We start from the raw sequence: 27,291 nt of genomic DNA, 5'->3' as shown, positions 1-27,291 counted from the left end.
ATTTTTTTTTGTGTGCGAGTGTGTGTTTGTATGAGTGTGGGGGATTATAGTTGTGTTCTGTCTAAGCCACCAAACACACTCAATCTACTGTCACTCAGCCAGCAAGGCTGAGTATGTGTGATGGGGGTTGATGGGGGAACAGGGGACCTATTACACACACTGTTAGGCACTAGCAGATAAAAAAACATAAAACTGGGGAAACACGCTCACAAATACTGTTGTGTTTAAATGTGGAAAACACTAAAGTAGAGCAGCAAACACTCGCATAACTGTGCCTCCATCAAATCAGAGAACATTACAGCGGCGTTCATTATTTATTTACAAACCCTTACCTCAAGGACTTAAACTTGTAATAAAACTTCTTGAGTCTTGATATTTGGTGACTTTTCAGTCTCCCTTTGTCTGTCTAAAAGACAAGACAGTTCCCACATTGTGACTTGATAAACAAATTCCGGAGGAATACTGGGTACATATAACCTCCTACTGGTTTTGTCTAGCCGATAAATCTCTCTGCTGAGGGAATCGACTGGAACAGACGGTCATAGTCACACACACGCACCACACACACACACACACACACACACACACACACACACACACACACACACACACACACACACACACACACACGCACGCACACACACACACACACACACAGACACACACACAGACACACACACACACACAGACACACAGACACACACACACACACACACACACACACACACACACACAGTCTCTGTTTCTATGACAACTGCTCTGAGAACGGATGGGGAGAAGGAAAAGAAAAATCGAACGGGTAGAGCAATCATTTCATTGCTGTTTGAAATTAAAGCCTGGCTTTGAGATTGGGCTAGCAGACAAGGATGACTGGGTGGTGGCAAGTTTGGAGGGAGGTACATCAGATGGTAAGAAATAATTATAAAAAAAGATAAACAGGTATACAAACGGAAAAGGGTGCAGAATCATCTATGGGTTTATGGAAAGTAATTCATGTCACATGGGTTCACGATGAAAGATATTTGAGAAAGTGGCCTTATAGCTCCATGACTGTTGTCTTTTACCGTCTCTTTGAATCTATTCCTGTTCTTTGTCCTGTGTGCTTTTAAACACTGAGTGTCCATAATCCCTCAGTATTTTGCCAGATAGAGATGCACTGGAGTTATGGGGTCTTCAATGTGTCATTCTTTGCATTAATCACTGCACTTAAAAATGACATTACTTTTTTGTTTTTGTTTTTTTTTAACTGGGATACATTAAGAATTTGTTTGGAACTGCATTTTATATCCATGCAGGTTTGGGGCAATTAATCTGAAGCTCACATAATGAAATTCTGCGCTCTTGGATTTATTCCTGAGATTACATTTTTGATCTCAGAAAACCTTTGTTTTTCTTCTTTCTTCCCAGAATCTTGCTGCTGTATCTTATCTTATCTTAATTGCAACCCCTCCACACGTTTTGACCAAACAATGTTATATTTTAAAACTTAATGAGCGATTATGTTGAAAGCATGTCATCTTGTGATATTCGAAGTTAAAATACACAGAAAATGCAAACAAATGCATAAATACCACCCGCGCAAAAAATAAGATTCAAACATTTACATCAGTGCTCCATGCAGTTCTTTTGGAAATAGGGTTTTGTTTTTGAGCTCTACAAATATAGGCACCATTTTCACGCATTTTTCAGATGCACAAATACAGTAATGTGGGATGTACATTTGGTACATGTGGCTTTTTAACGACTTAGTATTTCAAAATATTCAATTTTGTTTTGTGAGTTGAATGTGCGTTTGTGGATCAGCAGGTATTCACATTTATTTTTGAGACAAAGGTCACGCAGTTTCAAGATACACTGCTACCCCGCTACTTCCTGGTTTGATTAATGTGGATTCATTCGCTAGTGGATTTTTATTTGTGATCGTAATTTGCAATAGAGAAAAAAATATGGACATGGAAAATGAGCCCATTAGCTGATATTCTATTATGTATTTATTTAGCACAGGTAAGGAAAGAAAATAATCCCATGATTTGTGTCCATCCATCCATCCATTTTCCGAACCGCTTAATCCTCACTAGGGTCGCGGGGGGTGCTGGAGCCTATCCCAGCCGTCTTCGGGCAGTAGGCGGGGGACACCCTGAATCAGTTGCCAGCCAATCGCAGGGAATGTCCATTGGGCTTATTTTGCTTTGACTGGGAAGAAATTCTTCTGCTTTGGCCATGGATGAATGGACTTACCTGCTGTCGCGAGAAGTGAAGCCATGGCTGCAAAATGTAAACCTAACCTCTGTCAGTCACAATTCACGATACTGAGATCATATACTCTGAATTCTTGATGCAAACAGAGAAAGTAGTTTTCTGAGAGGCAAACATTTTTCAGACAGTGATCCTAGTGTGAAATATGCACTGGGAACAGTATTTTCGGGGGGAACCCAAAACAATAATAAAATAAATAAATACAACAGAGGTTGTCACTATCCGTTGCAACATAAGATAGCTGCCCTCTGGCTTCAGCCACGGGGAGTCAATCGTGAGTCCATTCATATAAAAGTCCATAGGCCACAGCTGTTGCAGCAGCGGCATAGAAGAAGAAGTAGCAGCATAAAAGACTGACTTCTTCTGGCTTAAAGGAAAAGCAACCTTGAGGGAAGCCAATTATGGTTAGATTTTGTCTCCGGACTTGTGTTAAATAAACACTTGATAGAAGATCAGATAACGGCTCGTTTTGCGGTTTTCAATTTCCAATTTTTCTTTAAACGCGAAACGGGAGATGACACATACCTGTTCAATGAAGACAGCAACACTGCCTCCTAAAGGATGGAGGAGGGATGGTCTTTCAACACGTGAATATTTAGAACTATGTGACGTTTGTCTCAAAAGTAAATGTGCATCTCCGCTGATCCACGTACACACATTTAACCGTTCACAAGCAGACTTGAATATTTAGAAAGTCATGGTAAATGCACAAACCGTAACTCACACATATATTTCCAGATCTCAAAAACACATCAAAATAACGAATGCATTCATTTGAATAATAGGCAAATCTCTCCCCATATTCAATGTCTTCAATAATACTAAACTCATTGTTCATTTTTATTGTACGGTCTGCCTAAGGTAATAAATACTTATTATATTATTACATACTTCTAAATATATGTTTGATAAAGTCAAGGGGGCTGGGAATATATGAAAAGGTTAGATATAATTGATTTGACTGCAGCAAGGTTCCAAAGGTCACTCTCAAATCAAGTGGAACATATGGAAAAATATATTTAAAAAGGGCTGAGATTTTTATTTTTGCATAATTGTCTCTTTTTGAATAGGAAATGTGACAGTCATGCATAATGGTGCTGTATATGCTAAAAATACTGTATATGATGAGGAAAAGGTCTGGCACAATGGTTTATCTTGGGTCCAGCCAAGTGGAAGTACTGTCGGATTTAAGATGATTTAGTGAGGTGCATTATTGACATGAACTTGTTTTGTTTGTCTGGAACTGATTTGATGAGGTCGACCTGGATTTTTATGGGGGTTTGTGCAGAGGCCATTCTGTAGTAAAGTACTGCAGCCACTCTTTACTGCAGCACTGCACTGCTTTTAAGTATGTGCCCTGCAGTGTACGCAGTGGCTGCTGGTCTGACATCTATACAGCTGCTTTAAAATAGATATCTTTGGAGGGGCTGGTACGAGTTTGAATGTGCTAACCAATATTAATATATTCTTTAAAGTACATAAATACACTGTCGTTTCTTTGAGTGTTGCTTTTGTTCAAAATTTCCAGATGTATTCCCATCTGCTGGGTGGAGCTGTTCTGTGAAATAACAGTGGTGCATTATGATCTTTATAGATGAGACGGTGTTTTTTGCTAACCAGGCCTCTAACTCTAAAATCCCAGCCCCCATGTTCCACTTCACGATGCGCTGTGGGCCATTCAGCACTGTCTCTCAAAAACCACGGCGAGGGGAGGACAGCGAGAATGAAGTACGCTGGAACTCCTTAATTTGTTACAAGGCAGAGTGATGTCAATGTTTCCTCCATTCTATCAGGGGCTGTGATACACATCTTGTAAATACCGGTACTGTTTATTCTTTTCTTGTCTATTACCTCCTTCACCAACCATCCCTCTCAATCTCCTCTGCACTCTGCTGTTATCATGGTGATCGATGGCGAGGTAATTATTATTCCACTACTAGAGACCCCACATGTACACGTGCTGACCTCGCACATCATCTTATATATCACAAGCACAAACAAGCACACCACATGCACACATACACAATGCTTGAGGGTACAAGATGTGCATCAGATAAGCTGCAGTTACAATGTACATGTGAAGAAGTACATATGTCTCATGTCAAACGGGAACATTAATGTTCGGCTGCCACAAAATGTACTTCATCATGCCATGTAGATAGATGTCCATGCACTCATTTGATTAGGTGACACTGCAAAGTAGACGTGACATTTCCTCTGACAGAGCATCATCATTGTTTGCTTTGTGGGGCACAAATTTCATATAAAGACAAAAGCTGTATGGAAAATATATTGTTTTTGTCTTCACTGTTTAGCGTCTGATGTGCCAATTTACTGGGAATCGAGTGGGCAAGTGGTATTTTGTACTATTACAAGAAAATCTATTGGAACTTCAAATTTTGGTTTTGAAAAGTACAACCAGAGGTGGGATTTTAGGACTTTTTTAGTCCCACATTTGACAGATTGGCATTGTTTCAGCAGTAACAGTGAATATAGGAAAGAGGATATGAGCACGGAAGAGATGACATTTGCATATGAAGTAATTTGCACAAAATAGAGAGCTGAAATCTTGACTGTGCGTGAACTATCCAACCCAATCGATCAGCAACATTTGTTATTTGGAGTGCTCATTGATCATTTTGCTGTTTGAGATCTGATGAATCTTGAATCGAGTTGCTTTCTTTAATCCTAATGAAAACAGAATTGGCAATCGCTAATGAATCCATGGGCACAGGAATTTGACTGGATTAGAGAAAACTAAACTGATACCAGCAGTATTTTTGTTTTATTTTACTGTTTTACTGAAAGCAGTGCTGACATTTAATTCTGACTTGAGATTCGTGCTGTTCATGATATCCTAATTCATTAGTTTGATCAGTGTTGCTTCTATAATGGATTATAAAATCAAGCTAGTCAGAAATTATTAATTTAATAATTAGTATTGATTTTTTTTTAAATTACCCTTTATTTTATATTGTGATGATACCCTTACCATGAAGGAATGCAATTGATACCGGGGTATGAATTTTGGGCCACATTGCCCAGCTCTAGTTGGATGAAATACTTTTTTGTTTGATGTGTCTGGTACATCACCCGGGAAAAGACATTTTTGCTCCCCAATGTAATTTGGCCGTCAGGTGAATGCCCGTAGCCCCCCGGCATCCACCTCTCTGCATGCAACTACTCAGCTTGTTTTTATTTTAATCGTCACGTGAGTGTAGAATGACAGATTATTGTCACATCACAGTGCGTATGCCCTTAAAGAAAACTAACTTCATGGTACGAAGATCCCAGCCTCTTATGGCTGTGTCACTAGCAGTAGCAAGTTGGCTGCAGTTATGGTGAGGGCTCCACTTGCCAGAGGTGAACTTCAGCTGTCCTTTTCCCTCAAGCATGGCAGTGCTGGAGATCTGCAAAGGATCACAAGCCACCTCATGAACATCTCTACTCTCGACATAGCTCAGCCTGTGCAGTGCATTACATTTTTTTCAATATATCATACTGCTACTACAACAGTTAAATCACATTTAATGCTTAGTGTCAACTATAAAAATGGAAATGTCCTGTTTCATAGGTAGTGTCATATAATTTTCAAATCACCCTAAAGATCTGCTGTTCAGTCAGCAGGCCCCGACACTGACACATGTCTCTTCCATGATCTGTGACAGAGACCATTAGATAATTTCGTGTTCATAATGTTAAGGCTGTCTGGATTTCCTTTAAATATTGTATAGCCTCGAAAACAGGGGTCACCGACCTTTGAAACTGAGAGCCACTTCTTGGGTACTAATTAATGCCAAATGATGTGAGCATCAAATGATCTACAATGGCATCTTGTAGGATAAATGCCCCAAGTGACAGATATTTTGGAGGACATGGAATTGCACCCGTTTTTAAACATGACATGAGCGATTTATGCAAGTTGTCAGTGCACCTTAGCAGACCTGGGCTGTGTATTTTCTACAGTTCTGAACTGATTGCCCTTTTATCTTCAGTAAAGAAGGTGGCCTAATTTTAGCCAGCAGTAAAGGATTTTGGTAAGTGTTTTTTTTTCTTTTTTAAGAAGACGGAGGTCAGAAGCCAGTCAAGAAAACATTCACGCTGACAATTTTATTTCCTCTTTCAGAATTAATAGACTTGAATTAGTGTATGACACGTTAAAGCAAAGCAATGGAAGATGAAAGTACTGGGAGGAGAAGCATCTCACAAGCACGGCAAGAACATGCAAGCACCACTAAAACTGAACATTTTAGGGTTTTTTTTCCCAAAGAGCATGTTCATCATTGGATATTCATCAAAACTGCTATTTATGTCTGCAACAATGAAAAAGAAAATAAGCGAAGACACTTCATGCGGTTCACACACAGTCTTTTTGTCATAAAAGTCCAAAAGTGGAGTGATATTGATTCGACAAACTGCATTTGGATTATTTTTCCACGAAAAGTAAGACGGACCAAACAGTCATAAAAACATAATAATTTTCATGTTTTCCCTTCTCTCTAACTATCTGCATTATGATCATTCTCATTTTCTGTATATTTGCCCCACAGTCACGCTGTTTATGCAGTGTTCATCAATCGAGCTGTCGCCTCACAACTCATGGGAGCCCTCTCATTATTTCTCCAACAGCACAATGACAATGCCAGAGAGTGAGTGAGTGAACAGTTCAGAACAATGCTGTGAAGAGCAGGCAAAGTGCTGTCCGAGAACAGACGGAAGGTGTGAGTGAGAGAGAAGCAGGAAAGTAGAAATGGTTTAAAAAAAAAAAAAAAAGACCACTCGGTCGGGAAAAGAAGAGAGCTGGGTTTCTGTGTTCCCTGAAAGGATTATACTGGAAACATACATTCCCCGTTGCCCAAATATATGAAAATAGATGGGTAATTGTTGTTACATGTACTAAAAAGCCAGAATTACAAATTCACTCTGTTTCCTCAATGTTGCTATAGCCTCTTGGCAGCCTCTGACCAATTTTCTTCTCATCTTTCCATCAATTTTGGAAGAAGGTCCTATTGCATATGTTCTTCAATTGATTATGATTGTAATCACGGTACTCCATTGTATATTTAAGGCCTTGGAAATTCTTTTGTTCCCTCCTCCTGACTGATGCCTTTGAACAATGAGCTCCCTTTCATAATGTGGAAGCGTGCTGCAAGACCATACTGGAAGATGTTACTACCAAAAAAAAAAGCTCACTAGAACTGCTGAACTCTGTTCAGGGTTAATAAGAGGCACTTTAAAGGCATGTGTTATGCCTATGGCATAAGTGCGCTGAATCCCATTTTGAAAGAGTTTCAACGTGAAGCCCTTGTATGAAAGGATGTGTTATTTATTTTACACTTCACCTCTATAAATTATTCCTTTTCTTTTTCCAACTGAGCTGTAAGGGTTATAGGGCACGCTAATGCTGCAAAAGATTTTGAAATGATTTCTCTTGAACTAATTTATTTGCAAAAACCTGGAATTTCAATGGGGTGTGGAGACCTGAAATATCCACTGCATGTGGATGATGCTCGCTCATATGCATACACCCACGGTGAAGACATGATAATCTGGTGGGAAAGAAATAGATAGGTTGAAATGAACACACAACACACCGAAAGCGGAAATGGGAGACAGAAAACCGGGGTGGGAGGGGGAGCAGGGAGGAAGGGAGAGATATTAGCATTCTCATCAGTACAAGAGGAATTTGTCTTGACTGCCAAGTTTTTTTCCTTCTCTTTTTCACTCCCTCTCTCCTAATCAAGCACACTCTCTTCCCACATCCATACATCCTCTTCTGCCTTCCAGCCTGCATCTTTCCAATCACGCTTGGGCGTCCGTTGCTCCCTCCATCTTCCTTTTCTCATTATACAGCCTCCCCCGATTACTTTCCAAGTCTTCTCTTCTCCCGTGATATGGGATTTAATACCTCTGCTGTCCAGCGTTGGTGTCAGAAGATAGGATTAAGACCTCACACGCCCCTGTGGTAGTACTCAACCTCACATTGGGGTCACTACTTAACAGAGCACACCCAATATGAAAGCAGTAGTCCAAGTATAACCTTTATAAATGATGGAACACTGAAAATCGTTGTGCACATTCACTCTCTTCAAGGGGAAATGACTTAACTTCACAAGTAAATTAAAACAAATGTGACCACAAATAGTGACACACTTCTCTATATTTAGATTTGGGCTCGATCCTTAAATCTTGACCAACTCAGTAATTATGAGCGACTTGTGACTTCACATATAGTTTTCTAGCTCAAATGACAATAATTGAGCCACACTAAAACATCTTGTAGCAAGTCTTCCCAGAAGAATGAAACCAGGACTTTAATCACAATAGGTTCAGGATACGTACATACGTACTTTAAAATGTACAAAACAGTATTCAAACTGTGAAATGATGAATGACGATAATAAATTGAAGTTTTCCAAAACACCATGGATACTGTGCAAAATATTATGAAAAGGGCAGCAGCCAGTACTGTGCACCATTTACCTCAGACCCCCCCCCAAGCCCCGAGTAATGTATTACAGTCCCCTTGCCTGTAGCTATACGTAAGAGATGTACTGTATGTTATTCTTTGCCGCTTTAAACAGCGCCTCCTTGTACCGACGAGAGATTAACTTGATGATGATGCTGCAGGGCTTCGAGTTGGATTGGTATTTCCTTCCTACCGGATGGGCTACATCAGCAGCGGGAAACTTTTGGTTTTCGGCTGGGAGAATTTGTTGGCAAATCGTGATAACCTCGGCACGTACATCTTCCTTCTTCTTCTGTTAGCCCCTGCAGCCTCAAATTGCAACATGGCCCATAGCTTTGCTAGGTCAATTATGCATGTCATACATTTCAAAACAGCTTCTTCATTTTTACCCATCCGTTTTTCAACCAGAGTAATTTTTCCATCCAACTCTTGTATCTCAAAACATTTTATGAGTAGCGTCACTTCTTGAATGAATAAAAGTGGCCAATGTGTGGACAGCATCGTCAAATGTAAGAGCGCTTTCTGTAGTCTGAAGGCAGGATAAAGTCGGTGTCTTGGCAAGCGGAGGCTTACTTGAAGTCACAGGCAGCAGCGGGAAGTCATCATTCTTCAACTGCAAAGCATAGTCTATCCGGTTGCGATTGTCGCTGTCGTTAAATTAGCGAAAGCTTGTCTTCCACATTCCCCCGCGTTTTTCATGTTCTCTAACCGATTTAGGCATTTTCGGTGGGTGAGGGTTTCAAAGTGACATTGGGAATCTTTGCCTATAGACCTCAGCTTTACTTGGGAATAACCTGTATATCGTTTTGCATCGAGAGCTCGACAATCCATCTCATCAATGCCGCCATCTTGGCTACCAATTATCGCCTCATCACGTGACCCATGAAATTAACAACCATGTCACATTAGACCAATTAAACTGGATGCGTCCGCCCTCATACTTAATATTCATCAACCATTTGCGGTTGGAGTGCGCACGAATGAGGGCTTGGGAGCGCTGCCGAAAGAAAGAAATGCGGAAGTTTGTTTGCGTAGCAGTGTCTGACTGTTCAAGGAGCAATTCAGAGTAAAAAGAAGAATTTTGACTAGCGTTTAGTGAGTATGGAAACGAGTGCGACCATGGATCTCTCTTTTGTTTGTTTGGTGATTGACTCCCATAATCGCTGGTACGGACACCAGGGCAGCAAGTACGGCCATAGACCTCTGATGGACTTATATGGAAGCCAACATTAAACCCGTTTAGTGTTGGGGATTAGTGCTGAATAAAAAGGGTTTCCAAAGGCTGCACTTGCTGCGTGTTGAAGCTCGTCGACGAATTTGACTCATGTGACAAAAGAAGTGACTGAGAATGTATCTGGGACGCCACGGGGTACTTAATTACATTGGGCATTTTTTTTAATTTGGGCATCTACCGATGTTTACAGAAATACATCTCTATAACCTCTTTCTTTATCACTTTCCCAAGTTATGACAAGGAGAAACATGGCCATTAATAGGAATCAGCCAATGTGTGTCCCAAATTATTTTTATATCCACATTTTTCTGTTGCCGCTTTTGGCCAGGTGTGTTTTGCAGACCAAGAATTACGGTACTCTTCAGGGTCATGAATTCAAGTGAGAGGTGAGATAAACTGGTCATCAATTGTAGGGCACATATAGAAAACAACTACACAGCTATTCACACCCACATTTCACAACTACAGGGAATATTGGGTGGGGTGCGGGGGGTTATGGTGAACCGAGTATGAGAGAGATTAGTGGACTCTGCTGGTGTCACAGAGAATGAGGACGTGTGCATCTGATAGAGACAATATGGTGGTTATCAAATAATGAGTTTACTATTGTGAGATACAGTGTGTGTTTGTGTGTGTTTACAGTTTATGTGGTTTACAGTTCTCAGTATACGTGTGTGTGTGTGTGTGTGTGTGTATGTGTGTGCGTGCGTGCGTCTTACTGTGGCCTGTGTGGAGCTCTCCTGCAGATCCCAGAGAAGTACATGGTTATCAGCCAACGAAATCACACGCTTGCCATCTCCCATAGGCTCCCACAGTACGCTGTGGATTGATTCAAAACACACACACACGCACACAAACACGCACACACACACACACACACACACACACAGAAATGTTTATCAAGCACATTACCATTCCGAAACAAGCAGAGGGCATCAACTTGTGTAATCACTGTCAGACATATATCAAAGCTATCTGTACAATCTCATGAGATACAAAACATGATGGTCTGATGAAAGGCGGAAAAACGTCTGCCTTTATAAGGGTAACTCCAAATGCATGGTTGCAGGACCGCAATTCACCCTACCAGTCATCTTTCACCCCACATTCCAATACATAAGTGGATGGAAGCATGATTAAGAGTGTAGTTACTCCACCTAGTGGTAAGTACGAAAGTGATAAATGTGAGTTTCATCAAAAGTTCACACGTCTGTCAAAAAAAATTATAAAACTGTCAACATCGAAGTATAAGACTAATACTTGGTACATGTTGGCATTTCAAGTTACATCCAAAAATGTGAGCGTGTTTTTAATCCTGTGTGGTGTGATTAATCTACTTCAGCAGTCACAGCCAGCTGCAAGCAAGGTCTCAACATTGAGTCAGAAAAACTGGGTTCCGTTACTTTGTGTAGACCTTTCATAATTACTTATCGAATGGTATGGTATTATATAGCATTTGCATTGAGCAATTCATGAGAACAGAACGTTACAGCAACAGCCTGATTCTGTCATTCGAATGTTCAAACACAGCAATGGGATACAGAGTCGCCTCACCGCAATTGGGAAAAGTGGTTTCTTTTGCTGTATGCCTAGCTTTGATGCAACCGGCAGTGTATGGTCTGCATATAATTGATTCCACACCTGCTTGGTCATTCTTCACTGTGCGCCGCTTTAAGGTACAATATATATTCGGTGCCTGTGCCTTGGAGATGAGCAGTTCCGTAAAAAGGTAGCATGAACTGTTGCTTTGGAATGCTGATTGGCTCAATCAATTACTTTTGTGCTTTGTTAGGTTTTTCTGTTTTTAGGTTTGGTGGCTAAGAAAAGGGTGCGATTATGCCACAATGCAAATAGAAAGATGAAAAATGTTGATCCCCGTCTGCTTTATAGGTGCTTTCATGCTGCCCTCTGAGCAAATTGGTGCATCCGAAGTGTGACAGTGCAGCTCAGATTTACACATAGTGTTGGCACCCCTCTGTTAAATGAAAGACGAACCCACACTGGCCACAGAAATAACTTCATTTCATTTCTTTTCATTTATTTAAATGGGTAAAAAAAATCATTGAGATGAATAATCTCTTTTCCAAGAGTGATCTGGCCATTTTGGCTGCAAAGACATAGTTACAACAACAACACAAAAACAACAGTCATATGCCATAAACACAACCAAACAACATACATACAGAGTCCTAAACATACAGGTACATCAATACAAAATAATTCAACAACAACATTGCCCAATAGAATTAGTTTCACGTTCCTTTACAATAGATTAAAATTCTCCCATTGTAAAAGGTTATTCCATGAAATGCGAGCAGCATATTTGAATGCTGTCTTGCCCAGCTCTGCCCTGACCCGAGGACCTGCTATTTGAAGGAGTATTTGAGAGCGCAAACCATCAACCTGTTGGTTTTCACACAAGTATGCACAGAGGTAAGGTGGGGGGAGCTCAATAATACATTTGTAAACAAAAAAATAAACTGGTGCGAGAGCCTGAGGTCATATAGAGATGGATACATACCAACAGAATAAAGAGTGCAATGGAATGGTGAACATGTTTTCCACAACCAGTAATAAAACAGAGCACAATGGTACAGGTACACACTATACCATTTCTTTACTTGTTGTGTTGGTGCATTCATAAAAAGCAGATCACCATTGTCCAATAAAGGTAAAAAAGTTGCAGAAATCAGGTGTGGCCTTGTTATATAAGAAAAAAAAAAGATTTGTTCTGACAGGAAAAACCCTAATTAAAGTTTCAATTTTCGCGCAAGGCCCTCAAAAGACATAATAAAGATGTATTGTACTGTATATTTTGGTCAGTAACAACAAAAACCGAAAAAAGTACCGAAAAGTAGTGGGTATTTGATTCCTTGGTTAATTTTTTTTTCAATGCTCATTATTTTAAAAAATCAACTCTTGATTTCAGTCATGTGGAAAATAATATGTTCTATCACATCAACATAACGCTAATCGTGTTGACCAGATCGTGCCTCAATTTACAGTAAGCTGCCATGTTTCCCCGCCCAGTTTCTGCTATGGATACACGAAGGAGACAAACTTTGCAATCATACTTCCTAAACATCGTGACTACAGCCTGTGTGACAAATTTCATGCATTAACTCGGTCACTTGAGGGGAAACTAGAAGTCATTTGAGATATTTTGCTTGCACTTCAGCTGAAAAAAAAAATCGTGGTAATCTTGCAAAGTGTGATCTCTCTGAGGCACACAAAATGCGTATGCTAGGTTGTTGCTTTTAGGAAACACTTATTTTTCAGGCAAAACAGGGTCATCATAATGTTAAAAAGTTTGGTGTGATTCAAAGAGCGGGTTTGTTCAGATAAAGACAAATTGGGGAACATTTCTGTCGGGCAAATGTATGAGGAGAGCAGCTGTATTAAAACAAAAAACAAAAGAAAAAAATCATTGAAGGTTCTGGTGTCTCTGGGGTCCCCAAAAGTTTCAGCCATTCATAAAACTATTTTGGCTATGCCCTAATCAATACCTATTATGTGGAACCTTTAAAATGACCACCCATTTTTTCAATAAATAATTTTGCATGTTAGGTTCATTGAAGACTCTCAATTGTCCTTAGGTGTGACTCTGAGTCTGAACGCATGCTTTTCTAAAGTTAATGTGCCCTGCACTTGGTTGCCACACAAAAGTCAGCAGGGATAAACTCCAGCTCACCCGCAACCACAGTGAGGATAAATGGTAAAGAAAATGGATTGAAGGATAGATGTTTTGGGATGGACTTATGTGTGCGATGGGAGGGTGCACAAAGGTGTAATTTCTAAGACTCTCTACGTATTTGAACAATTGTCGATCAATATTCCACAGCATCAGATACTTTAAAGCACCCAAGGACTTTCTGCATAATTGCGCACCTAAAGTTGTACTACAATTCCTGCTACTGGTCTCTTTAAAGTGGTGCAACAATTATCTGCAACAACTGCACAGCCGTCATAGTATCTTATTGCACCGCTGACCGCTTGTCTCCATCTCATTGGATTAGAAGATTGTCAAAGTGAGAAACGTGAGTTGTGGACTTCACGAAGGCAATCACACGCACAATATTCAACATTCAACGCAACGTCTTTACTTTTCCCACCGGACACACACAAACATGCACACACACACACACACACACTAATGAGAAGGAGGGAACCAGGCCATAGCCATTCATCTGGGGAACCCAGTAGAGCCCAGCATAGGCGACCCGATGATATGCACACAAGCATACGCAAACACATCTGATATGCTTGTGCAAATCACAGCTCTTCACTTGGGGTGTAAAGATGGTGAAGCACAAAACTATCAATCTTTATACAGCTGCATTGCTTGACCTGACCTTTGACTGACACACATGCGCGCGTGCACACACACACACACACACACACACACACACACACACACACACACACACACACACACACACACACACTAAATCCCACACTTCTTTTCTCCTTCCTCCATCTTTATCTCTTCTTCACAGACACAGTTACAGTATGCATCACTTTAACTGATTGGCATCTCTAAAAATGATAGCAATCGAGAGATACTGATGAACAGTGGACTAAAATGAGAAATGAGCTTCGATTTCCTTTCTGGTAGGTGCTGAGTTATGGGGAGGCTTTGTGTCTCACAAAAAAAACAAATACTGCTATGCGGATGGCTATAGTAGCTATGTCATCCAAAGTAACGTACAGTAATCCCTCGTTTATAGCGGTTAATGGGGACCAAAACCACAAAACCGTGCAAAATGAAAAAATCTGCAAAGTAGCGACCAGGTAACATATAATTTTTCTTTTTAAGTCTGCAAACGGTCCGCAAGAAGCTGTGAAAGTCAGCAAAACAACAGCGAGTCACATAGAGCACTGTACTCCATGTATATGATTTAAAAAAAAAAAAACATTTTCTAATTCTAATGAATATGTTTGAAAAAAATCTGCGATGCACTGAAGCCGCTATAAACGAACCGTGAAATGGCGAGGGATCACTGTCATACAAAAACGCCACTTTTGTGTCCAAGCCATATCACGTTATGAAGATGCAATGCTATGCCCTGTCTTGTCATACTTTGTAACAAATATGATGTCAATAAAATACCCACTCACCCCGATAGTGTCAACTAACTTGTCAGATGCTGCCACAGTCTTATTTTGGAGGCCTTTGTTTCCAAATCTGATCTCTTCCACCAATCAGTGCACTAACATTGAAAAATCTATTTGAATTGTACGAGTTCAAACCATGTTTCAGTGACTCCGCAAAATACGCCGTCCTTCTGTGAAACATGACCGGCTCCTTGGCTACTGACATTGTGTTAACATGTTAGTTGCAGCAGCTTGGAACCGGAAGTGAGGGGTGTGATGTCACACTAGCCATTCGGATTCCCCCCAAATACTTACCAGGCTGCATTGCCGTGGGCACTGTCATCTAAGTGACAAAGCAGTTCCAGGGTTTGGGGGTTGTGGGCTGAGTCGTCAGGAGATTCATGGCTTCCCGTTTCCCAATTGGTAGGCATCCGCCATACTGCTGCACAGGACACCACTCGGCTGTCACTGGCTGGATGGGAATGACATATTTAATTATTCAGAGATTATACTGTCATTCAAAAAGGTAAACAGAGACACCGGGGACAGGTCACCAGTGAGTCACAAGGATGACATTGCAAAGAAATACATGTGAAACTAAAACTGCTCTGGAAATTTTACTTGTGGGGAGAAATTCTCTCCGGAGTGCCATTCCAACCAGTGTAAGAAATTACACAAACATTTTATGAGCTTCTTATTGAAAGAAAGGTGCCGGCAATCATTTACTCTACACGCTCTAATACCATCTCAAAAAATGTTTTTTCCGCCCATGACTTGGAAGCTAGGCTTTGCAAAGATCTGCCACTTTCGGCCAGACGACATATTTAGTGAGGGAAATCAAAATGCATCAGCCAAAAGTGAATGGAGACGGTGGCAGATCCAAGGGGAAAGAGTCGAACTTACTTTTGTTGTAGCAGGTGGTAAGTACTTCTTTGTCTGCAGGACTGGCACCAATATTGCATATCTCTCCAGCTTGGTGTAGAAGGACATTCTTATTAATGATGTTATTCTCATCGTCAAAGTCAATGATGTGGATCTTGAAGGAAGGACAACAGAAACAGAAAGAAATGGACTTCACTTCCATTTAAGATATCTAAAAGCACATTAGATGTCAATAATAGGCTTGCAAATAAAGTTGTAAAAGTACGATGTATTCATCGCTCAGCATTTGAGTTCCAGTTGTACTGATGCGGCATGGTGAAAGAAAGCATGTGATATGTGATATAAACGAAATAAAGGTTTTCTTCTTCTAATCCTCATATGTAATAAATAGGATGCATTTTGTTGTTACCAAACCCCTCATTCCAGTTACTGAGACAGTAGTTGAATTAACCATAATTTTTGGCTTCTTTATACGATTCCACAGTCATAACGGCTTTCTAGTGGAAACAGTAAGTAAATGTGGCCGGCGACAAAAATGACTTTGACACACCTGCCCAACTCGTCATTCACCGTATAGTGGTCCCCTATTTCTGTTTGGCGATTCGGACAGCCAGCTAACGACTTGCTTTTTGTCCCATAGTGATATAGTCACCATGTGACCACCATACCTGTCCTAATGGACCGGACACCACTACAAAATGGTGTAACCCCTTAAGAGTGCACTATACAGGGAATAGTCTGCACATTCAGACACAGCCATAATGTCTCCAGCGTGTCTTTTGTTGACTCTGGGGCCTGGTACAGAGAGGGTGTGGACCATCTAGTGGACTGGTATAAAGATAACAACTTGGATAAATTTGAAGAAGACCAGAAAGATGGTGGTGGTGCTCCTTCTCCCACCTGCGCATTGGAGGAGCAGTAGTGGAAGTGCCTTGGGGAACACCTTTCTGAGGACATCCTCTGAAGCCGAAACAGTCCTGTCTGCTAAAGAAGATTCACCACTACGCTACTTCCTCCGGGAGGTGCGACATGAATGGACTGGGGAGCTGTCTCTTGAGGAGCTTCTACTTATGTGTGGTGTGGAGAGTGTCCGCGGCAACAGCATCACGGTGTGGTACAGTAGTTGTTGGCTCCGGAAATGAAGGCGCTTCAAAGGGCTTTAAAAGCTGCTCAGAAGATTGTTAGGAACATCCATCGCTCAATCAAAGACATCTTCACCGGCAAATGTAGGAAGATGCCTTTCTGCATCATCAAGGGCCCAAGCCACAGCACACACACCACATCCCATCCTCTCCCCCGGGCAGGAGGCTACAGATCATCTGGAGCAGTGCCAGGTTACTTTTTGCAGTGGTTTGCAACATCAACAGCACAGTGATGCATATTTGTAATCTAATTTGCCCTGTAAAATCATGATTTAAACATGTTAACAAGTAAGCATGTTATAGGATGAAGTGAAAAAGGAAAATAGATTTTCTCTGCAAACACCCAGCAAAAGTCTCTCATGTCGGTGCATGGTTTTCTGTCAACATACATGCTAATTTAAGTAAAAATCAGTCTGCCTTGGATGCATTCTAAATATAAATGCATATACTGTAAAAAAAAAAAATATATATATATATATATATATATATATATATATATATATATATATTAGAGCTGTCAAACGATTAAAATATTTAATCTAATTAAAAATGCAACCGTCAAAATTAACTCAAATGGACAAAAAAATTAATCGTGATTACTCACACATTTATCGTTTCTGAATTTCCTTTTACATTTTTTGTCCTATTTTCCCCCCATTTTAATGCTCTCATCAACATGGAATCATGAATCAGTTTTCTATGTGCCAAATGCAAATATTTACTGAAATAACAATTTCGATTTTTAATTTTACATGAACATTTTTCACTTGGAGCAGTTATTCACACATAATCTCCATCAACAACAGTGAAAACAATATTTTGTCACAAAACAGCTGCTTTAACAGCTTTTTTTAATAAAATCAAAACAGAGCAATATGACATTATAAAGTGCATATCTAAGGTAAACTAGTACTCAGCCTATAGTGCATTTCAACCATGGTTGCATACTTCGTTTTTCTCAAGTTTGCATTGAACACAGCAGTCTGTTTCTGTATGTTTGTTGAAGAATAACGAGACACCAGACACCAGTGTTCATTATGTGCCGCTGTATTCAAAACTGCCCGCCGTACAAAAAAGCGCACGCACTTCCCCCGTGCTGCTGGGGCAAACCATTCTGAAAGGGGGGTGGGGGGTCACTCCCCCTAACACAGTCAGGCTATGTTGATTGTGTTGGTCCTTCTTGTGCGGAAGTCTCACTACGGTTTTTGTGTAGACCTCATTTTGAATGACTACACTTGGTTTGAGGACAACACTGGAGACGTTTTATTTTCGCTAGGTCGCTACCACTGTCAGACAAAAACACAGAAGCTCCACCCGCTCTATTTATATGGACGCAGAACACTAACCTTGCAGACAAAATAGTTCCAAACAAGTAACAATCGTGTCAGTGGCATACATCGTTTACCTGTAATATATAGAGAGAGAGAAGAACAGATAACTTTGGTCTTGTCAGTGGAGCAATCGGGCAACTTTTTAAAAGTAAACTTTCCATTCATAAACTCTTTAAGTATTCGTTTTCGGTGTCTCGTGCTGACGTGGCTGGCAAAACAGACATGGGCGTGGACTTCTGCAGCGCGCTTGTTGTTTTGTTCTGGTGTATTTATAAAGCAACATAACATCCGCTTGTGACATGTGCTGCGTTAATCTCGCGAGAAAAAATTTAATCCCGTTAAAATTCATTTAAATTAATGCCAATAAAAACACGCTAAATTGACAGCTCTAATATATATATACACACACAGTATAGTTGAAATTGTAGTACTTAACCCATTGTGTTATACGCGTCATGTTCACATTTATTCTCACTTAATATTGAGATGTTTCAAAATAATGAAAAATTAAAAACATGCAGTCCAGTTTTGAACAGTATATAGTTACCGGCTTGGTTTCTCATCCATTTTGCTCCATCTATTGGGTTACTAACCACATTGGTGCAGTTAACCCAAGGTTGGCGCCAGCAACATGTCAGTCAGGTTTTCAATACTGCAACTTTATAGTTGGGGCCAAGAGTACACTTGTACGTCCCTGCAGTTAAATAAGGCCAGTAAAGATTTATAGGGGATCCAACCCTTCAACTACCGGTATATTATTAATATTGGTGCATGTTAGAAAGCAGGTCCTTGACCCGTTATATTACTTAGGCCTTGGCTGATGTTAAAAACAATCAACAGCTATCTAAAGTCCAACAAGCTAAACTTTTATTTTATAACCTACATACTTTACTGAGGGACTTTCATTACCGGTAGTGATCTATTCAACATGGTCCCCCAGTTGAATTCAGTTCAGGGCCCACAATGCGGTAAAAAGTGAGGTTCTCTTGTGTTGATCAGACAACTGAAGGCGGTATCCCCAATTGGAGATACAATTGCAATGTCTCAGAGCACTGTAAAAAGGGATGCCCTGGACAGTAACTCCCACTCATCTTGCCTGTTTGCCATTTACAGGCTTAACAACAGGAAGAAAGAAAGGGGCATTAAGAAGAGGAGGGGTAGACCATCATCGCGTCAGAGTCCCTCAGCCACCTCAAAGTCAGCAAGGCAGCTATTAACCTTGGGTTAGACTGCATCAAGCAGAAAATAAAAATTACGCAAAGTTGTAATTTAATGGTGCTGGGGGAGTGGTGCAAATAAATTCAGACTGACGGAACGGGGTAATTGGAGGGCCCAGGAATAGGGTCCTCCCAAATAAACCCAGGTGTGAGGGGAGAGAGAACCTCCAACAGTCCCTCCCCCTAGGTGATTTATGCCTCACTCTTCCAGGCCTGGGGAGTGACTCATAACTTTGAACCACTTGGGCACCCGGCCCAGCGCTTTTAATTATGTGCTGGAAAGAAGCAATGAGAGGTAGACAAGGGAGGAGGGAGGGGGAGGTAAGGGAGGGATAACACCAAGCTGGCTTGTGGACCCCACTTCAGGGGCCTCTGTTCTAAAGCTCTTTAGCTGCACAAGATGACAGTAAGCGGTACGGAGGAGTGGAATGCGGGTGAGAGGTGCCAAGCTTGGGCACTTTATCTCATTAGCGGCCTTAAATGCCATGCCGACACACACTCCGATCTGTCATTCTAGCTATTGGTCTCAGAGGGATTTGAGAAGTGCTGTGTGAGTTAAGAGAGACATTTCCACCCTGCATTATGCCTAATGGGAGGTGGAGAGGCCAGAAGGCTTATGGATACAGAAGGAGCTCTCCGGGCTGAAATGCCAATCGAAAAAACATTTTTCTTACTCTTAGTTCAAACTCAGCCCAATTAAGCAGACCATTTTTGGGCAGTAAACCTGCAAAATGTGGCGAATACAATGATTTCCATGAATCAAGCATACAGCACAACTTATGACAAAGGCTTATGGGTATGTTTTAATTGGGATCCTCAGCTGTTGTTCACTCTTAAATTATGCTCATAATTCAAGACACACATTATTACACCATATTGGAATATGCAAGGATGTTGTGATGCTCTCATTTCATTGTGTTAAATAGGGATCTTGTTTATTTCATGAAGCCCCACGTTTCATGTCTCGTGACCCTAATCGGGGAATTGTACACAGGTACGCTGTGTGTCTAATTCATAAAACAGGTGAACCCAAGCGTGCGGATGTTCACTCAATACAGAGGAACTTTGTCGTGTGTTATGTGCCACGTTTAACGTGTAAAAATATTCTCTTCAAACAAAAGGTGCTTCAGGCAATGCAGTCAAACTTCCATCTCATTCTCATCCAACTGTGTGTTGATCTATTTTCAGGAATGTTCCATCTTACTGGAAATCGGGGAACACTCTCTTGTTTGATTAAGTCTGTAAAGAACTTGGAAGGCATCACTGGTTCAAGTCCAATTATGGACAAAATTGTAAAAATGGCAACAATTGTTGGAGAGAACGAGTTGTTGCTGGTCAGTTTGCTGGCTACTGCAGAGCTGAACTTGAACAAAGCATGGTCCCCGCCACTTCAGCTCAAGTGGTCAGATCTACTCTAGGGTCCTCCGTCTCGAACCAAAGCACAACTGTGACACAAATGACTTCTTGTTTGTGTTGATGCTTGCATTTGTTTCACTCTGAATCTCTCCTTGCATGCCTGTATGTGTGTGTATTGTGTATCCCATTCGAGTAGGAAATGATTTCTCCCCCTCTCTCTCCCTATGTGTGTGTGTATATTATATATATTATATATAAAATCCTCATCTCACCCCTCAGGTGGTGTCCGTCCCTCATTCAGCTCGGGTCCTCTACCAGAGGACAGGAAGATTGAGGGTTCTGCGCAGTATCCTTGCTGTTCCCAGCACTGCACATTTCTGGACCGAGATGTCCGATGTTGTTCCCGGGATCTGTTGCAACCACTCATCTAGTTTGGGGGTCACTGCCCCGAGTGCTCCGACCACCACAGGCATGACTGTCACCTTTACCTTCCAGGCTCTCTCCAGCTCCTCTCTGAGCCTTTAGTATTTCTCGAGTTTCTCGAGTTTCTCATGTTCCTTCTTTCTGATGTTTCCATCATTTGGGACCGCAACATCCACTACAACGGCTTTCCTCTGCCCTTTATCTATGATCACGATATCTGGTTGGTTCGCCATTACCATCTTGTCAGTCTGGATCTGGAAGTCCCACAGGATCTTCGCTCTGTCACCAACTTCGGAGGTGTTTCCCATTTTGACCTTGGGGTTTCCAGTCCATACTCCGCAGAGATGTTTCGGTAGACTATGCCAGCCACCTGGCATTTCTACCGACATGGCTTTCCCTGCCAGCATCTTACACCCTGCAGTTATGTGTTGGATCGTCTCAGGTGCCTCTTTGCACAACCTACACCTTGGGTCTTGTCTGGTGTGGTATATCTGGGCCTCCATGGCTCTGGTGCTCGGGGCCTGCTCCTGAACAGCCAGGATGAGATCTCATGTGTTCCATGGTTGCTTTTATAGCCAAGCATCTCAAGGATCACTGATGCTGAAGCGTATATCAGCTCATTGGTTTCCGTGATCGTTACGCTAGGGATCGCCCTCAGTGCTGCATTCACACTTTCCATGAGACTTTCAGGTGGTTCCTTTCCATGAGACTTTGAGGTGGTACTTCACATAGCCGTTGTAATCGGTTTCTAGGTTGCCCAGCTTTCATTCTCGCCATGATCTTAGCTTTCAGGTCAGTTGCTGCCTCGCTCAGCATTTCATTCATTGGGGCTGGCCACCCAATCGCATCATCTGCCTCCCAATCTCTTGTATGACCTCCTCCTCTGATCTGGCAGCCCTGGGCCCTTCACCCTGGAACCTGCGTTGTACCTCATCAATCGTAAGTTGTGACAGCAGTTGCCGTTTGTGGATGTTGGAACACTGAGTTACTAGTTGTTTCGTGGTCAACCGTGACTGTGGGTTTCGAAGTAACCATTCAGCCCACATTCCCTGCATGTAACACCTCTGACTAGGGTTGCTTGAGTAGTAGCATTCCAACAGAGCCATGTTATCGCATCTCGTCCATCTCCGCTTTGTTCCAGTAGCCCAGTTTTCATCAAGGTGCTCTGGTTCCCCAGCACCTGACGCAGACTTTGTTTGGCCGGGCGACGTCTGAGCCGGCATGTCATTCATTTTATTGTCTCTCATCATTGTATGATGTAGGCATTAGCGTGAATGTTTTGCCCAAGGACCCACACTGCATGGTTTTATGTGCTCATTTTTTGCCCCAAGCGGGATTCGAACCACCGTCTCCCATATGCCAAACCGATGCCTTACCAACTGAGCTACCCAGCCGCTATATATATATATACTTTTCAGCCATATCACCCAGCTATACTGAGCATATTGTGTTTATAAACATACACACGTTATTAAAATAATGGCATGGCATAAATTTGTCATGACAAAACTAACAGAGATATTATGTTACCTAAGCGTCAGAGTAACGCTTACAAGAACAAATATTGCTGAGGTTTGCCAGTGGATCCTGACAGTGTGGAGCAGTGTCAAAATCCACTATTACCAACATATTACGGGTATTGTGATATACTTGGTGTGATATAGGGCTTGGTGTGTGACGTATGTGTAGGTGGAGCGCACATGCGTGAGGGAGAGGCAGGCTGTCTGAGAAAGCGCAAATGTGTGTCTTTTTGTTTGTGTTTGTGTGTGTGTGTGTGTGTGTGTGAGAAGCGGTGCAAAGCTGTGTAGGAGCAATTGAGAGCAAAAAGTTGCATCATGAGTTGAGTTTAATGAGCAGAGGGAACGAGTGCCATAAATGCAACCATCTCTGCAGTGTGAACCCCTATCTGTTGTTTGTTTGGCTACTGGACTCCCATTATCATTAGCCACAGACGATGGCCATTATTCACAGAGGACAGCCACTCAGGCCTACAACGAAATCCCCCCCTATGTCCCTCAACCACGGTCAGGCAACCAGAAGAGGAAAGGTTTATAAACAGATTTCCAAAGGCTGTATTGATCTGTGATGAAGAATACTGCACAAGCTTGTCAGCAAATTTGCCTCATGCAATAACAAAAGCAACTGAGAACGTTGCTGGGGGGCTCATGTATAACTAGCTGCACTCTACATTGGGAGAAATGGAGAGTGCATTATAAGTTAAAATTCATTTCATTATAAGTTTAAAAAAATCTGTGCGACTGTTTTCTTTTTTTACAAATATCCCATGTTATTCACGTGATGACCTACAGCTAAAATATAGGCCGTTACATGTTTACACTTCTTTTTAGAGCTACGTTTATAAGTTGGGTATTTTAATCAGGTGCACTTCGTAGTCCGTAAATTACACAACTTGTATCCAGCTCAAATTTTGGCTTCATCCCGTAAACCTGTCTCTCGCTGCATGTCTGCTCCTGGATCTTCCTTCTCAAATAAAACCATAACTCATTGACCTTTTTTTCCTGAAATGTTTCAGTCGAAGAAGTGTCAGGAATTTGTATCTTCAGCTATTGACAATGTGTGATAAGAAATTACATAGATCGTGCTCATTGTCACAGTTTCTGACAAGCATCATTTTTGAACGTTTCTGTATAAGACCTGGAATGAGTTAAGTTCGCATTTGGTGCCAAACCATTTTCACATTCAAGCCTGCCAGAAAACAGGCTCATTTTTCTCTAGGCAGACATTTCTCACTCTCACCGTCATCCCTCTCCGTTTCTCAGAGAGCTAATTATTTCTCCCCCCGTTTAGCACCAACTGTTTCTCTCATCTGTCTCTGTAATGACCTATGCAAGATGTGCATGCATGCATGCACACAGATTCTTCTTTCTTCTCATTCACACATATCAACATACAGTAGCTACAATAGAACACATGAACATTCAAACAATGAATAATACTTGAAACCATCATTTCAAACACCAAATGGGTGGACGTGTTGCAGTTTTGTGTACCTTCAAGAATCACACTTGGCTCAAGTCCTGTTATTTGTCATTGCTTTATGAATGTGTAACTGACAAAGCAACATGTGTGGTTCCAAATGGCATTGAAAAGGTTGATACAATTAGAAATGAATTATTTTTTATTTTATTTTTTTAGACATAAAAGTCTTCTACCGGGTCGTTCTATGACAAATCACTCAGTGGGTTTCACTGAGCAGATTTTGATTTTCAGGAAATCGTGGTGTACTTGTTGATGGTGATGATACAAAACTAAATCTTAAAATTTAGGTCAATTGGAAAAGGGATTTGGCAGCTACGGCCCACTGAATTTTGACATTTTTTGGCCACAAAGGGCATGGCCACCTTCCTTTGAACCCTTATAGCTCAATAATTAAGGGGTCAATCTTCACAAAGTGTGTATTGTTGGAAAGCCAATTCAACAAGGATTCCAAATCTGCAATCATATGGAGGATTTTTGCATATTTTAGTAACTTCACATTTTGACTGCCTTGTGCAAGCACTTTTTGTTTTCGTTGCATAATTTCTCGCTTGTTGTCCAGTGTCATTATTTGTACTTTTTTGGGGAAATAAATATTTATGTTGGATCAACTTTCATAAATCTATGTTTGTAGGGTCTGGATGTGCAGGAAGTCAGAGCCTGGAGTGAAGCTTGTCGTTTGATGAAGATGGCAGAAGTGTGGGAGCATTTCCGATTAAAATTAAAGGCAACCACCATGGCTGGTAATCAGTGTACAAATGTGCATTCCACAAATCAATGCGATTTATGTTAATATACATATTAATATAACAGCCCTGCAGAGGGAGAGGTCATTGTTAATTATGACGACTGGTAAATGTGTGTATTGTTTATTACCAAGATGACAAGTACAGTGTATGCCGGAGACCATAACTACAATACACTGGGTGATATGAGTTTTGCTCTTGTGTCAGCACGGCTAGTACCGGTACTCAAAGCACCGATATTTTGTAGTATTTGGTGAAGTCAGACAAAAGACATCCTGTATTTCTTCTCTATGTAATTTAAATTGAACACTTGCTAAATCTCCAGTAGTAGAAATAATATTTACCTTATTGCTTCTAATCTGCAGCCATGTACATACTGTAATATGTTATGAGTTGTTCCACGCCAAATCCCCCCCACACCCCCAGCCCCCAATCGGGGGGCGGGGGGGGGACAATAATCTGAACATCAAATAGATTTTGGTTCCAATGGAACCTTTCGAAGATTAGTGCATATTTTAGTTTGACATATACAGTAATTTGACTTTGAAATTAACTTTGTAGATCATGTGACGTGACCTTGCCATTTTTCATGAAATGTAATCTCATTTTCTCTAAAACCTGTACAACTTTCAAAGGTGTAAACATTTTTTGTTTAGCAGCAAAAAGCAGTCAAGGTATCCATACCCTCAGACTTTCAATGAATATTCAACTTTCAACGAATCTTCAATAAATATTAAAATTTCAATATATATAAAGATAAGTGACTAAAACGGGCAGCACGGTGGACAACTGGTTAGCACGTACATCCTACAGTACAAAGGTCCAGGGTTCGATTCCAAGCTCTGGCCTTCCTGTGTGGCACTTGCACGTTCTCCCCATGCCTGCGTGGGTTTTCTCCAGGTACTCCAGTTTCTTCCCACATTCCAAAAACAATGTATCAAAAGGATAATGGAACACTCTAAATGATATGTGACTTAGGTATGAATCTTAATGTTAATTGGTGGTTTGCCTATTTGTGCCCTGCGATTGGATGTCAAACAGTTCAGGGTGTACTTTGCCGACTGCCCGAGGATAGGCTCAAGCATGCCCCCCGACCCTTGTGAGGATAAGCGGATGAGAAAACGGATGGATGGATGTGACAAAAAATGTGACAAAAACAGGGCTAAAATCATTTTTTACTTGATCACATACAGTATATTTTACTAAAATTGAACTAAAAAACATTTTCGTCCAATAGATTACTTTGCGAAAATAAAATAGCTGTAAAAAACAGCACTGTTACCATATCATCTATCCATACATCTTCTATCCACTTAAACTCACAAGTGTCACAGGGCGTGCTGGAGCCTATACCAGCTGTCTTCGGGCAGTAGGCGAGGTACACCCTGAACTGGTTGCCAGCCAATCACAGGGCACACATAGACGAACATCCATCCGAGCTCATACTCACACCGAGGGACAATTTAGACTCTAAATTTTAGAGTGCTCCATGAAGCTGCCACGCGGGAGAACATGCTAACTTCACACAGGGAGGAAATGTAATGTTAATTACACATCACAATTATAGGCGAGTATTCATGCGCATTGTGTGGCTTGACCACGTCTGTTGTCTCACCTGGTTGTCAAATTTCAGAGATTGCGTGCCCACGAGGAAACGAATAGCATCCGTTTCAGCTGTCTGCGCAGTCAGTGATCGTGCCTGCAAAACATTCGCAAATTTAACCTGCTGCAAAATTGTTGATTTGATACATGACAGCAAACCAAAGACATTGGAAAAATATATATAAACATTTACCTAAATAGTGTACGGATAAAATGGAACATGAAACATTTAAACGATATTTTTTAGCAAGGTAAATACAACACTAATATCACTGTACATCATTGCATACCTGGAATTCTAGGCCATAAATAACGGGTGCGTCGTCTTCCATTGTCAGGGTACTGATGAAGTGGGTAGGTTTAAATGATACAAAAACACGATTGACTCGTAAACAAAATAGTTTAGAATGACACCGCCACTTCCGCGATTGCAAAAAAACCTAAACAAAACAAATTAATTTAGCTGCAAAGTATGCGTAACCTTGTTCATTTAACGGTGAAGACGTTTGGAGAAGTACGTAAACCCATCCCAGAATACTAAG

At 41.1% G+C, this 27,291-nt stretch overlaps 1 protein-coding gene across 1 annotated transcript in view; it reads right to left on the bottom strand.

Annotated features, from left to right (window-relative positions):
- The window catches only part of eipr1 (EARP complex and GARP complex interacting protein 1), a 39,373-nt gene extending 12,158 nt beyond the window's left edge, over positions 1-27,215 (bottom strand). Inside the window, exons 1-6 of the mRNA XM_052086697.1 lie at positions 27,040-27,215; positions 26,763-26,846; positions 15,957-16,089; positions 15,369-15,525; positions 10,679-10,778; positions 5,530-5,666 (exon numbers count right to left, since the gene is read on the bottom strand). Of these exons, the coding sequence (XP_051942657.1) occupies positions 5,530-5,666; positions 10,679-10,778; positions 15,369-15,525; positions 15,957-16,089; positions 26,763-26,846; positions 27,040-27,081 (653 nt within the window). The 5' untranslated portion in view covers positions 27,082-27,215. The remainder of the gene's footprint in view (positions 1-5,529; positions 5,667-10,678; positions 10,779-15,368; positions 15,526-15,956; positions 16,090-26,762; positions 26,847-27,039) is intronic.
- Between the last annotated feature and the right edge of the window lie 76 nt (positions 27,216-27,291).

The sequence above is a fragment of the Hippocampus zosterae genome, chromosome 14 (assembly GCF_025434085.1).
Source record: "Hippocampus zosterae strain Florida chromosome 14, ASM2543408v3, whole genome shotgun sequence".
In the NCBI taxonomy this organism is placed as follows: domain Eukaryota; kingdom Metazoa; phylum Chordata; class Actinopteri; order Syngnathiformes; family Syngnathidae; genus Hippocampus; species Hippocampus zosterae.
This window is presented reverse-complemented; position numbering and strand designations above follow the sequence as displayed.